General features: G+C 34.1%; 2 protein-coding genes across 2 annotated transcripts; one reads left to right on the top strand and one right to left on the bottom strand.

Annotated features, from left to right (window-relative positions):
• The first annotated feature begins 9261 nt into the window (after window positions 1-9261).
• On the top strand, window positions 9262-13312 carry LOC137742740 (sodium/hydrogen exchanger 4). The gene is made up of 14 exons (XM_068482681.1): window positions 9262-9461; window positions 10116-10234; window positions 10350-10447; window positions 10595-10654; window positions 10785-10831; window positions 10924-11118; window positions 11228-11274; window positions 11382-11448; window positions 11650-11750; window positions 11899-12000; window positions 12115-12259; window positions 12326-12388; window positions 12494-12577; window positions 12746-13312. The coding sequence occupies exons 1-14, from the start codon at window positions 9300-9302 to the stop codon at window positions 13025-13027; spliced, it is 1572 nt and encodes a 523-aa protein (XP_068338782.1). The 5' UTR covers window positions 9262-9299; the 3' UTR covers window positions 13028-13312.
• Window positions 13307-14175, bottom strand: LOC137742742 (putative lipid-transfer protein DIR1). The gene is made up of 2 exons (XM_068482684.1): window positions 13580-14175; window positions 13307-13486 (listed from the first exon to the last, which is right to left on the bottom strand). The coding sequence occupies exons 1-2, from the start codon at window positions 14070-14072 to the stop codon at window positions 13479-13481; spliced, it is 501 nt and encodes a 166-aa protein (XP_068338785.1). The 5' UTR covers window positions 14073-14175; the 3' UTR covers window positions 13307-13478.
• Window positions 14176-14273: the final 98 nt, after the last annotated feature.

The raw sequence follows: 14273 nt of genomic DNA, 5'->3' as shown, positions 1-14273 counted from the left end.
ATTGATATCGACTAATCTGTGCTAATACAAATTGAAAGATCACAATACCTTGATATAATCATAATAGATGAAAATACCAATAGCTCTGGTAGCAATGAAACTAGATACATGAGTAAAGGTCATGAAATTGCATTTATAAATTGATGGCAACAATTTATGTGCTTGTCAGCTTAGGAATATCACAAAAATATGACAAGAATTGAGTGAAATCCTGAACCCAAGTAATTTTACTCACTCATACTCTACTATGCGTCTAGAACATATTAGCATTACTCTTTGAAAAAGACATGGTCAAAATTGTTAGTGCTACAATCCTTTTCCTCTCATCCTTTAATCTCATCTCACTTATCATCTTGTACGTCCATAGGATGACTCTTATTGGCTTGTAAATTGAGATCCAAGCAAATCTAGTTCTTCTTCCAATCATGTTTGCATTAATAAAACATAGAATGAAATAAAATGTATCATTGTTTATGTACAAATTACTCAAAATAAAGTAGTTTAAGTTTTTAGATTAACTATATTACTTCTGATAAGGTAGCCATGTTCGAGTAACATTGTCGATAACTGCCATCGGTAATAGCCTCTCATGTGGTTTTGCTGGTGTAGATATGTGGGCAAACAACATAAATAAAAATAAGTGCAACAAGTAACATACTTAAAATAATGATAAGGTGAATTACTAAATACACTTTAAAGTGATAATATCTGAGCAAATTGAAATGGTTGTCTAAATTGCATTTGTGGAAGCATTACATTTTGCTCATGGATTGGAAAACTTGTGTTTAAATTATTGCCACCATGAAGCTATGCAGTGCATGGGTTGGACAAAGAAAATAAAAAATGACTCAATAAAATTAAGAAGAAAAAGAAATGATAAGCAAACACATGTTAAAAACTGATAATGAAACTTCATGAATACCTGAACAAAGTTTGTAGGTAATTGATTCATAGTTTGGATTGGCACACTCATGGTTAAATTACAAGCAGTCTGTTCATGGTAGTTGATTAATACAAATAAGTAACTAATTTTAATGCACCCTTATGAAATCATGTCAATTAATTAAAGATCAGGCATACCTGTTGGATTGGGAGGGTGGAAGCCATAACACTTTGTGTGGCTGGAGCACTTAATATGTGCAATGCCTTTTTTCTAGCACTTTTCTTTTTTGTGGCCTTCTCCAAAGCACTTTTTGGCCTACTAGATTCACTGATTGATCTTTCTTTAGTTTTAATTTCTCTTACTCTAGTGTTATGATTGCCATCAACATAAATACTTTCTTCAAGCGGAGACACATTATTAACATCTGGGTAGAGGACTTGAGGTGCTTTTTGAATTTTGTTTTCATTGAAGGATGCATCGATATCTGCCAATGTGTTTGTAAGTTCCCTTATAGCAATTTCATATGCTTGTTGAGATTATGTTGCCCTTGTTGCTAGTTGAATATTCAACTGCATAACTCTCTATAGCGCCTTGCTACTTCTAACTTTGGGTCACTTCACTTATAGTCATGCAAGTAGATTTCACGTTTTTATCCTTAACGTTTCTTGTCCATTTGTTCATAATGTATTGAGTCATGAGCACACAACATTCTGACAAACTTGAACTTCTTACAACTACAAGATATGGTGTTGTTGATTGAGTCATATGTAGACCTGGCAATTTCTGACACGACTCGATAACCCGACACGACACGACACGAAATTAACAGGTGTTTGGGTCGACACGATAACGAATCGGGTCTTATCGGGTAACCCGATAAGCACCTGTTAAGATAACGGGTTGGGTCGGGTATACACGTGGGTAAACACGATACACGATAAGCAGAATATTATTTTTATAATTTTATAACCCTAAAAAAAATACTGTAATAATTATATACATTAATTTTACAATTTTATACCCCTAAAAATTATAATAAATATATATATATATTAAATTAACTATAAAATTTATAATAATTATAATAATTATATATACTATAATAATTATACCCCCAAAATATTAAGTCTATCTATACTAATTATATATATATATATATATATTAAATTTTATAAAAACTATAATGCATATTAATTAATAATTTAATATGCATGATCAATGCATTTGCCAACTTGCCGCCCTTTTTGAAAAAAAAAATGGAGGGAAAATGAAAATGTTAAGAAAAGTTGAAAATAAAACAAAAAAGTGAGGGAATTAGGGAAAGATGTTGGAGGAAAAAGTGAAAATGATAAGAAAAAGTTGAAAAGGAAACAAAAAAGAGAGGGAAAAATGAAAATTAATAGAAGTGGTGAGAAATTTTTTTTTTTTTTTTTAAGTTATTAACTTTTTATCACACACATGACTGTCATGACATATCTCACTATTTTTATAATGAACACGTGACACGTGATGTATGTACTATTCCATGTACCAGTCAATTATAATTTATACGTACAAAATAAATAGATTTAAATCTACTTAATAAATATATATATACACACACACACGGGGAACTTGATTGATGGCATACGAATTCTCCAAAACTAATTTCAACGATCCAAACCGTCAAAATTGTTTGTATATCTTGGAGATCACATCAGCAAAAAATCACAAAAAAAAAACATTCAAAGATCAAGTAACGGGACAAAGCTTTTCAACGGTTATAAACGAAAAATCACGATTTAACGGTTATTTTAACTCCGATTTTGATGATTTTTTAAAACTACACTCCTTGACCCTATATGAATACAATGAATGAATTCGATCTTCAATTTAAAATATTTACACAAGTGGATACCACAAAATCTTATGTTATACTTAATAAAAGTATAAATAAACTCTAAGTGTTAGTCAATCTATCGTTTTACGAATTCTCCAAAACTAATTTCAACGATCCAAACCGTCAAAATTGTTTGTATATGCTTGGAGATCACATCAGCAAAAAATCACAAAAAAACAACATTCAAAGATCAAGTAACGGGACAAAGCTTTTCAACGGTTATAAACGAAAAATCACGATTTAACGGTTATTTTAACTCCGATTTTGATGATTTTTTAAAACTACACTCCTTGACCCTATATGAATACAATAAATGAATTCGATCTTCAATTTAAAATATTTACACAAGTGGATACCACAAAATCTTATGTTATACTTAATAAAAGTATAAATAAACTCTAAGTGTTAGTCAATCTATCGTTTTACGAATTCTCCAAAACTAATTTCAACGATCCAAACCGTCAAAATTGTTTGTATATGCTTGGAGATCACATCAGCAAAAAATCACAAAAAAAAAACATTCAGAGGTCAAGTAACGGGACAAAGTTTTTCAACGGTTATAAACGAAAAATCACGATTTAACGGTTATTTTAACTCCGATTTTGATGATTTTTTATAACTACACTCCTTGACCCTATATGAATACAATGAATAAATTCGATCTTCAATTTAAAATATTTACACAAGTGGATACCACAAAATCTTATGTTATACTTAATAAAAGTATAAATAAACTCTAAGTGTTAGTCAATCTATCGTTTTACGAATTCTCCAAAACTAATTTCAAAGATCCAAACCGTCAAAATTGTTTGTATATGCTTGGAGATCACATCAGCAAAAAATCACAAAAAAAAAACATTCAAAGATCAAGTAACGGGACAAAGCTTTTCAACGGTTATAAACGAAAAATCAAGATTTAACGGTTATTTTAACTCCGATTTTGATGATTTTTTATAACTACACTCCTTGACCCTATATGAATACAATGAATGAATTCGATCTTCAATTTAAAATATTTACACAAGTGGATACCACAAAATCTTATGTTATACTTAATAAAAGTATAAATAAACTCTAAGTGTTAGTCAATCTATCGTTTTACGAATTCTCCAAAACTAATTTCAACGATCCAAACCGTCAAAATTGTTTGTATATGCTTGGAGATCACATCAGCAAAAAATCACAAAAAAAAAAAACATTCAAAGATCAAGTAACGGGACAAAGCTTTTCAACGGTTATAAACGAAAAATCACGATTTAACGGTTATTTTAACTCCGATTTTGATGATTTTTTATAACTACACTCCTTGACCCTATATGAATACAATGAATGAATTCGATCTTCAATTTAAAATATTTACACAAGTGGATACCACAAAATCTTATGTTATACTTAATAAAAGTATAAATAAACTCTAAGTGTTAGTCAATCTATCGTTTTACGAATTCTCCAAAACTAATTTCAAAGATCCAAACCGTCAAAATTGTTTGTATATGCTTGGAGATCACATCAGCAAAAAATCACAAAAAAAAAACATTCAAAGATCAAGTAACGGGACAAAGCTTTTCAACGGTTATAAACGAAAAATCAAGATTTAACGGTTATTTTAACTCCGATTTTGATGATTTTTTATAACTACACTCCTTGACCCTATATGAATACAATGAATGAATTCGATCTTCAATTTAAAATATTTACACAAGTGGATACCACAAAATCTTATGTTATACTTAATAAAAGTATAAATAAACTCTAAGTGTTAGTCAATCTATCGTTTTACGAATTCTCCAAAACTAATTTCAACGATCCAAACCGTCAAAATTGTTTGTATATGCTTGGAGATCACATCAGCAAAAAATCACAAAAAAAAAAAACATTCAAAGATCAAGTAACGGGACAAAGCTTTTCAACGGTTATAAACGAAAAATCACGATTTAACGGTTATTTTAACTCCGATTTTGATGATTTTTTATAACTACACTCCTTGACCCTATATGAATACAATGAATGAATTCGATCTTCAATTTAAAATATTTACACAAGTGGATACCACAAAATCTTATGTTATACTTAATAAAAGTATAAATAAACTCTAAGTGTTAGTCAATCTATCGTTTTACGAATTCTCCAAAACTAATTTCAACGATCCAAACCGTCAAAATTGTTTGTATATGCTTGGAGATCACATCAGCAAAAAATCACAAAAAAAAAACATTCAAAGATCAAGTAACGGGACAAAGCTTTTCAACGGTTATAAACGAAAAATCAAGATTTAACGGTTATTTTAACTCCGATTTTGATGATTTTTTATAACTACACTCCTTGACCCTATATGAATACAATGAATGAATTCGATCTTCAATTTAAAATATTTACACAAGTGGATACCACAAAATCTTATGTTATACTTAATAAAAGTATAAATAAACTCTAAGTGTTGGTCAATCTATCGTTTTACGAATTCTCCAAAACTAATTTCAACGATCCAAACCGTCAAAATTGTTTGTATATGCTTGGTGATCACATCAGCAAAAAATCACAAAAAAAAAACATTCAAAGATCAAGTAACGGGACAAAGCTTTTCAACGGTTATAAACGAAAAATCACGATTTAACGGTTATTTTAACTCCGATTTTGATGATTTTTTATAACTACACTCCTTGACCCTATATGAATACAATGAATGAATTCGATCTTCAATTTAAAATATTTACACAAGTGGATACCACAAAATCTTATGTTATACTTAATAAAAGTATAAATAAACTCTAAGTGTTAGTCAATCTATCGTTTTACGAATTCTCCAAAACTAATTTCAACGATCCAAACCGTCAAAATTGTTTGTATATGCTTGGAGATCACATCAGCAAAAAATCACAAAAAAAAAAACATTCAGAGATCAAGTAACGGGACAAAGCTTTTCGACGGTTATAAACGAAAAATCAAGATTTAACGGTTATTTTAACTCCGATTTTGATGATTTTTTATAACTACACTCCTTGACCCTATATGAATACAATGAATGAATTCGATCTTCAATTTAAATTTAAAATATTTGTAATAGATTAGTAGTGTATGTATTATTTTTTTTATTAGGCTTTCATTTTCGAGTGTAGATATAGTACTTGAACGAGAAATGTTTTAATGTTTTCAAGTAATATTTATGTCGCAATGTGTGGTATGTGCAAATTGTAAAAAAATATATTTTTTTCTTAACGGTTCATAACGGGTCATAACGGGTCGGGTCACTTTACCCGTTGGGTAAAGTGACACGACCTGTTAAGGACCCGTTAAGATAACGGGTGTGACACGACACGACCCGTTAAGATAACAGGTGTTACACGAAAACGACACGAACACGACAGACACGACCCGTTTGCCAGGTCTAGTCATATGTGACAATATGGTATACATGTCTTCCATGAGGAGCAAGTCCATATTTGCTCATTGTACCACTCGCCCAAGAAGTTCAACACATAATCATGAGCTTTACATAGCTCATTCTAAAATACACTGAAATAAAGTACACTTTTAGTGTGTAAATGCTAGTTGCATGCTTCAAGATTTCAATCGGAAATGACAACGCTAGAGAACTTTGACTTGCTTCAAAGTCGACCTTTAATTCTTCATAACTGTGATCCTCAACTAGTCTTTGAAAATGATTGAAAAGACGCCACAAATTATGTTTGTAATTGGCATACCTCTTTAGAGAACTATTCATGTTTTCACTACGTTAGGTGGTGGTGATATCAGCACAAATATGATATCGTCCATAAACCAAAGCCCATTTCTCTTTTATATGAACCATTCCACATAACCAATCATCACTTTTGAGATTATATTTTTCAAGCATGTCACTCCAAGCATTTATAAACTCTTCTTCCTCCTCATAATCATGTATGCAATGGCTAAAATCTTTGGAAAAATCCTTAAACTCTTCAAAAACACTACTAAGGTGCTTCGTAGCATTTTGATATATATATGCCAAATGCATAATCGATGATATGGCCATGTTTCAAGTAATGCTTTAGCCATTGTAGCATCTTTGTCTATAAGAATGGTTTGTGGTCTCTTTCATGACATAACCTTGACAAAAGTATCAAACAACCACATCAAAATTGAGGCAGTCTCAACATACAATAATGCAGCTCCAAATATAATTGTTTGCTTATGATTATACACACCAACAAACATAGCAAAAGTCTTCCTTCTTTATTTTTCCTATAGGTTGTATCAAAACATACCACATCACCAAAATAATCATAATCAAACCATCATTTTTGCATCTGTCCAAAAAATGTTAGTTATCAGATCATCTTCATCCACTTGTATTGCATAAAAAAAAAATTGGGATCATTCAATTGCATTTGTTGCAAATATTCCAACACTCTGCCAGTATCCCCTATCTTTAACCCTCAGGAATAAACCCATGATTTTCACGGCCACTAGCTTGTCTACTCAAAAAACCAATGGTTGCTTTTGGAGGAATTCCTGAACTATCAGCTATATCAGCTAAGGTTTTTTGAGCAACACTAATGCTCCTGTGAGCTCTAAAAAAATGTGTGTTAGATGGACTTGTCCTATGTGTATGCTCGACAGCAAAGTCAACCACATGATACTTACCAGGTATGAGAGAATTTATTTGCAGCTTTGCTTAGCACCCAAATCTAATCTCAAGACGATGATGTTGAACATTAGCATCACGTTTATCAGGTCCACGGTAACCTTAAGCAAGAGCAAACAAAAAGCCAGTCTTTGAACGTGTCGTCTTCCCTTCTACGTGCATTACTTCTTCTAATGCCAAAGCCAACATGATATGCATAAGTCTTGTAAAAATTATATGCTTGAACTTCTGTTTCAAACTCCAAGCCAATTGTTGGAATGAATTCTTTTTATATTTTGGAATGAAACACAACAATCTTTTCACTATCCGTTATATCTTCTAACATTTTGTCATTGCGCGCACTCGCCTTCAACAAAATTCTTTAGGGAAATATCACCTTCAAAATCCAGGTTATGATGTGCTTTAGTTTGATACTCCATAAAGTTCTTTGTGATGTCCATATTATGCAAGTAAAAAGAAAGATTGTGCACAATTAATTGTGATGTTTCTGAGACCATAATCGAAATGGAATGAAAGACCAAAATTTGGGGAAAGGTCAATAATGAAAAAAAAACAGCCATCTTCACTGACTAATCTATCTCAACCTTTTCACATGTCCATTTTTCAAATAAAATATTAAAAAAAAAAATTACTTACAGTAGCTTCTTCGCTAATGTTGTGCTCTACTCTATGCATATGGATATTTGGCTCCATAATTCAATGCTTGGACTTGGGAACGGACAACTTTGGAAACCATAACGGGGAAGAAAGAAAGTCGCGCGACAGAGGGATATTTGGAAGAGTCCAAAAGTTGTATGCCTTTTGCAATTTCTTTTTCCAAAAATGTAGTAGATAAAAGAAATTTAAGGATAAGAGAAAAAAATAACAGAGTTAGGATTAGTAAGTGTGTGGACACATGTCACAGATTTAGAAGGGCTACAGAGGGGCCACATGGGTATTTGGATGCAAAAAATCTGGAATCGAAATGCTAGCACCCTTCTTAGTTTATCATTTTTATTCTAATTTTTTAGTTTTTTTTTTTCTCGTTTAGAAAAATGTTGGTAAGATGATTTGACCTTTATTGGTCTCTATCGATTTAGTCACCTAACAGTTTTTTTGGTACATTGATATAATTTACATTAAGGGGAGGAGGAGTTTGGTTAAACCATACAATGAGCAACTTAATTTGACATCGAATTCGTCATTCACGAGATTCGAACCTACGACCTCTCATTTCACAATAAACAACCTAATTTAGCATCTTACAATTATCCTAATACAAAAGAACCATATTTCTCCTTTAAATATTAAAATTTTAATACCATTAATCGAAGATATTGAACAATTTCTATTTATTTTTTTTCAAACTAATTATATAAAAATGTCTAAAAATTAGACAGTCCCAATTCTTAAGCAACAATGCAACATAAGGAAAGGAAAACAACAAAAAATTGGGGAATCGAGCAAATTGGACAAAAAATATCCAGGCTTAAATAAAGACCTACAGTGACAGTGATCATCGATTTGTATGGGATATGACGTGACATATGATTCTCTCCACTCATCAGAATCTCCATGCATGATAATTTGACCATATCCTAGTCCCCAGACTAATGTGATGGGCTACCTCCACGTGTCACTCACATGCAAATTTTCACCCACGTGTCAACCTTAACTGCGAACACTCAACAAAACTGCGTTTACCAGGCAAAACAACAAACCTCGTCGGCTCATCTCTCTCTCTCTCTCTCTCTCTCTCTCTCTCTCTCTCTCTCTCTCAGACAGTACAGATCACAGACAGTGATCAGATTATCTCACAGGAAAGCCTCTGTTTTTAACAGTTCTGCAGTTGTCATATATACTCACGACGTCGGTTAGTGGGGGATGCAGATGTACTACAGCTAGCTGGTTAATTTTTAGTTGAAGGCTGAGAAATGGAGGCAGGAGCGTCTGAGTTTGCAGAGAACTTGGCCCGGGGGCATGCGCAGGTGATACCAGTCTCACTCTTTGTGGCGGTTCTCTGCCTTTGCTTAGTCGTCGGCCACTTGTTCGAAGAAAATCGATGGGTTAACGAATCCATCACCGCCATTATCATCGTATTTACTTACTTAATTAACCCCATTTTCTTCAATTTCATTTGCGTGTGTGTGTTGGTTTTCAATGGTTAGAATATTTAGGTTAATCTATACTCTAATTAACCTCCATTTTAATTGTTTTCCCCTATGTTATTTAGCCATATCATCAATTTATAGTTTACACTAAATACTACATCATGTGTGCGGATGCCTCGGCTAGACCAGAAAATCACAGTTCGAGATATGTGTACAGGTCTACATATATACATATATATATATATATATATATATATATATATATATATTGTTGTTGTTTTAGTAAGAGTTACTTTTGCACATGTATCAAATTGAGAAAATGTGCGTTGTTAATGTTCACCAAAATGGGTGTACTAACAATTTGCTGCGACCTTCATATATAACAAGCTTAATGAGTACCCTTATTTTTTTCTTTTTCACCTAGTCTACTACAAAATTAAGTTTTCATATATGTAGGTAAAAAAATGAGCTAATGAATTTGAAATGCCTAATTCAGATAGACCAGTAGCTGAGAAGTATATTGGGGATATTTAATTTGCATTTGGAAAGATTGATAGGTTCGGTGCCTGCCCAAGCATGTTCATTGTCTAAAGTGTGTTTTTCCTTTTTTTTTTTTTTTCTTTTTTTTTTTTCAAACAGGGATGCATAACTGGAACAATAATCTTGCTTGTGAGCAACGGAAAGAGTTCTCACATCCTGCGATTTAATGAAGAGTTGTTCTTTATATATCTCCTCCCACCAATTATATTCAATGCTGGGTAATTCAGCTTTCGTATTGATTATAATATTCCTGTTTTAATTAATTTGCTTGCCGGATTCATAGAAACTTTTAGCGACAAATTCGCTTACTTAGTTAATTTACGACCAATGCAGATTCCAGGTCAAGAAGAAAAAGTTTTTTCAGAACTTCTTAACCATCATGATGTTTGGGGTGATTGGTGTTTTCATTTCAGTATTCTTCATAACAGTTGGTAACACTTTAATCTGTTCTTTTTCATATATTTTATACTAGTTTTATTTCGATTCGTTAACTTAATGTCCAACGTTTGATTTTGCATTGTGCTAGCTACTATAGATTTCTGTAGAACTGAACGTTTCTGCATGTTACTTTTGATTAGGAGCCCGGTGGCTGTTCCCGAAGTTGGGGTTTGGTGGCCTGAATGTGCGAGACTATCTCGGTTAGAACTGAGAATCGTTTCGATGAAACAATTAGCTATTTGTATCATATGAACTGACACTTTTATGCTATATAACAGTATAATCGTGTAGACAACTTTTGTTTTACATCAATCTTTTGGCTTGAAACAGCTGTTGGGACAATTTTTTCGTCAACTGATACAGTGTGTACGCTGCAGGTTTGTCATGTTTTAGATGTTCTCTTTCATTTCATTTGGGTGACCCGCTCCTGTATTTGGATTTGCTGAGATATTATATCCACCTTATGTAGATTCTTCATCAAGACGAAACTCCTTTACTGTACAGCCTAGTCTTTGGGGAAGGAGTGGTAAATGATGCAACATCAGTTGTCCTGTTCAATGCAATTCAAAAGATTGATGTTAGTAAGCTTAATGGCACGACTGGACTTCGTGTCATTGGAGATTTTCTATACTTATTCTTCACAAGCACTGCTCTCGGAATTGCAGTAAGTTTACCATGTGACCGATTATGGCAATATAATATCACTAAAGATTATTCAGAATACTCCGCTCACTTATCTGTGGCCTCAAATTGGTTTCGTGTTTTATTTTCAGTTTGGACTTGTGGCAGCATATGCCCTTAAAACCTTATGCTTCGGAAGGTTAGTAGAGCATATTTACAATCCCTCAGGGCTAGGACAGTTCGGATAGATGTTGTAGGGAATCTCAGATGGTACCTATACAAGTCTTATTTTATTCTCTCTTACAGGCATTCAAGCATCCGCGAGATTTCCTTAGTGGTTCTAATGGCTTATCTGTCTTACATGGTGGCTGAGGTAAAAAAGTGTACATAACACTTCACATTTCTTTGAACTTATGTTTCATTATGTATTCCAAGCTCAATAATTCATTCGCACGTGTGGGATTCTTCTCTTATATGTTATTATATATTCTGGAGAAATGAACTTGGAAGCTTGTTTGTCATCTCACCGTGTAGCTGAAAACCTCTCTTATTTTGATTGACGATTGACATACAGCTGTTCGACCTGAGTGGAATTCTCACTGTTTTCTTCTGTGGGATTCTCATGTCACACTACGCATGGCATAACATCACTGAAAGTTCAAGAATCACAACCAGGCATGTATCGTGTATGGACAATTCATATTCAATTCAAAAAGTGCCCATAACATCCTTTCGGGGGCCATCTGATAAAAATTGAAATGCTACAAAGGTTCCCATAATTTCCCAGCTATTTCATCTGACTGCTCTGCCTTCCGATTTTTAGGCATGTATTTGCGATGATGTCATTTATAGCAGAAACATTCATATTTCTTTATGTGGGGATGGATGCTCTTGACATCGAGAAGTGGAAGTTAACTGAATTAAGGTACTCTTCCTCCTGAATTTTGATGAAGTTATTGATTTACTAAATTCTGTATGCATTGGATCATCCAACTTTGTGTACCTTTTCTTGTTTCCCTTGAACTTGTAATTCTTGCAGTTTAGGGTCTTCGTTGGGCATCTATAGTACGATACTCATGTTAATATTGATTGGACGTGCTGCGTTTGTATTCCCTCTGTCAGCAGTCTCCAATTACATGAATAGACGGGCTGAAAGATCATCATCAATTTCATTCAAGAACCAGGTTAGTACCTATGATGTTAATCCTTTTACTCGTTTAGGAAAGGATTTAAACCTGATATTGATGCAGGTAATCATATGGTGGGCCGGGTTGATGAGAGGAGCAGTCTCTATTGCTCTGGCTTTTAAACAGGTGCGAGTGCACGTGCATATTCTTTTTATTTCAAGTAATTGGTAGTATCTGTCATGTGAATAACCGTACTCGTGTGATCACTCGGACTGCTTTTCACTCGTGAAGTTCACATATTCTGGTGTCACATTGGATCCCATCAATGCCACGATGATTACTAACACCATAATTGTCGTCCTCTTCAGTACGCTGGTATGTAAGACATTGTTCTTGTTATGATTTCTATTACAATTTAAACAACCTTCAAGTTGTCGAGAATCTTGTTTGTTTTTATCAGAAAGTTATAGCTAAATGTCAGTAGGTATGAAATCTGCACCTCAAAATGTTTTATGATGTCTTCATTTTGCTTTTTGACATTAGGTGTTTGGCTTTCTGACGAAGCCGCTTATAACTTATTTGCTTCCGCACGCTGCAACTAGCAACATTCAGCGTAAAGAGTCAAAGGACAGATCGGATGACCTGAATCTGCCTTTGCTCTCCTTTGAAGAATCGGCTTCCACGAATATCAGTCGTGCAAAGGACAATTTATCCATGTTGATGGAAAGTCCAGTACACACCATACACTCTTACTGGAGGAGGTTCGATGATGCCTATATGAGACCAATGTTCGGAGGACCAATTCGCAATCACTCCGCATGTTAAAATGAAAGCCTTCGGTTTAAGTTCGTCAGAGCCTTACAATCAAAGCACACAATCACGAAACACAGCCGTGCCCGGTTGCTACAAGTAGGTACATTACCTTTGAGGATGCTTATTTTGTAGAATGGTATAAGCAAAACATCAGCATTATTTGCCGGAATATGAGTTTGAGGGGTTCAATGTTACTTTTGTTGCGGCAGGGATTCAATGTTTACTTTAGTTACAGGGCGGAATTAATCGTCGAGGCTGCGGAATAAATTCGTGGAATAACGTAACGCTATGTGTATATTGAGGTAGTAACCAAACTTTATTCATTGCATAATGCATAAGGTTCCAACAGAGAAAATCACAGAGGTAAGTGACTGGACAATAAAGCAGGTAAATGTTCCCGAAATATACGTTGAAAACATGGTAAATATTTCAATCAAATGAAACCATCGGAGCCTCATGTGCTTCAAACAACTGCAGTGAACCCAAGAAAGTAACAGTTAGAAACCAATGTAATTCAACAAAAATCGACAAATATTGATCACTGAGGAAGCTTAGGCATCTTACCATGGCATTCTCGGGGCGTTTTCAGGCCACACTTCTTAGGCAACGCCATAGCCAGCGCAGGGTTGATCCCAATCGAAGGGAGGACGGACTTGAAGTTGCAGAGGCAGGGTAAGTTGGCTTGGCGGACAACACTGCAACATCTCTTGGTTGGTGGTTTTGGTGATTTGCCGGTTACTGCCGGGCGACACTCCTTCAGTTGGTTGGATTCAATGTTGCATATGGAAACCGCCGTAGATCCGGCAACAAGTGCAAGCAACAAAATCACTGGCGCCCACGACACCACGCTGCTAGTCCTTTCCATTGTCTCTCTCTCTCTCTCTCTCAAAGCAGCACATTTTGTTCTTGTAATTTGAAGCAGATTTATAGCGGAGGGATGAGGGATGTTTATAATTTTGTGTCGAATTTCGGGATTGTCATGTGAACAAGTTGGTAGGAACCAAGTCACGGGACGCCGAACTATTAATAAAGAATTGCAAATTCTCAAGTAATACATTAGACAAACTATAACATATTCTTAAGTAATAATATTGTCTTCCACAACGATTGTAAAATCTTGTTTTATTGAGTCCGTCACGGGAATTTCTGCACATACATGACAAAGACATTTTTTACACAGAAAAGTCTGTTACTTTTATTTTCCCCGGCAACGGTAAAAACAACGGAGATAAGTTCTGGAAGAATACATTGTTAAACA

Source organism: Pyrus communis, chromosome 8 (genome assembly GCF_963583255.1).
Source record: "Pyrus communis chromosome 8, drPyrComm1.1, whole genome shotgun sequence".
In the NCBI taxonomy this organism is placed as follows: Eukaryota; Viridiplantae; Streptophyta; class Magnoliopsida; order Rosales; family Rosaceae; genus Pyrus; species Pyrus communis.
The sequence above is the reverse complement of the archived record's forward strand: the minus strand, read 5'-3'. Positions and strand labels throughout refer to the sequence as shown.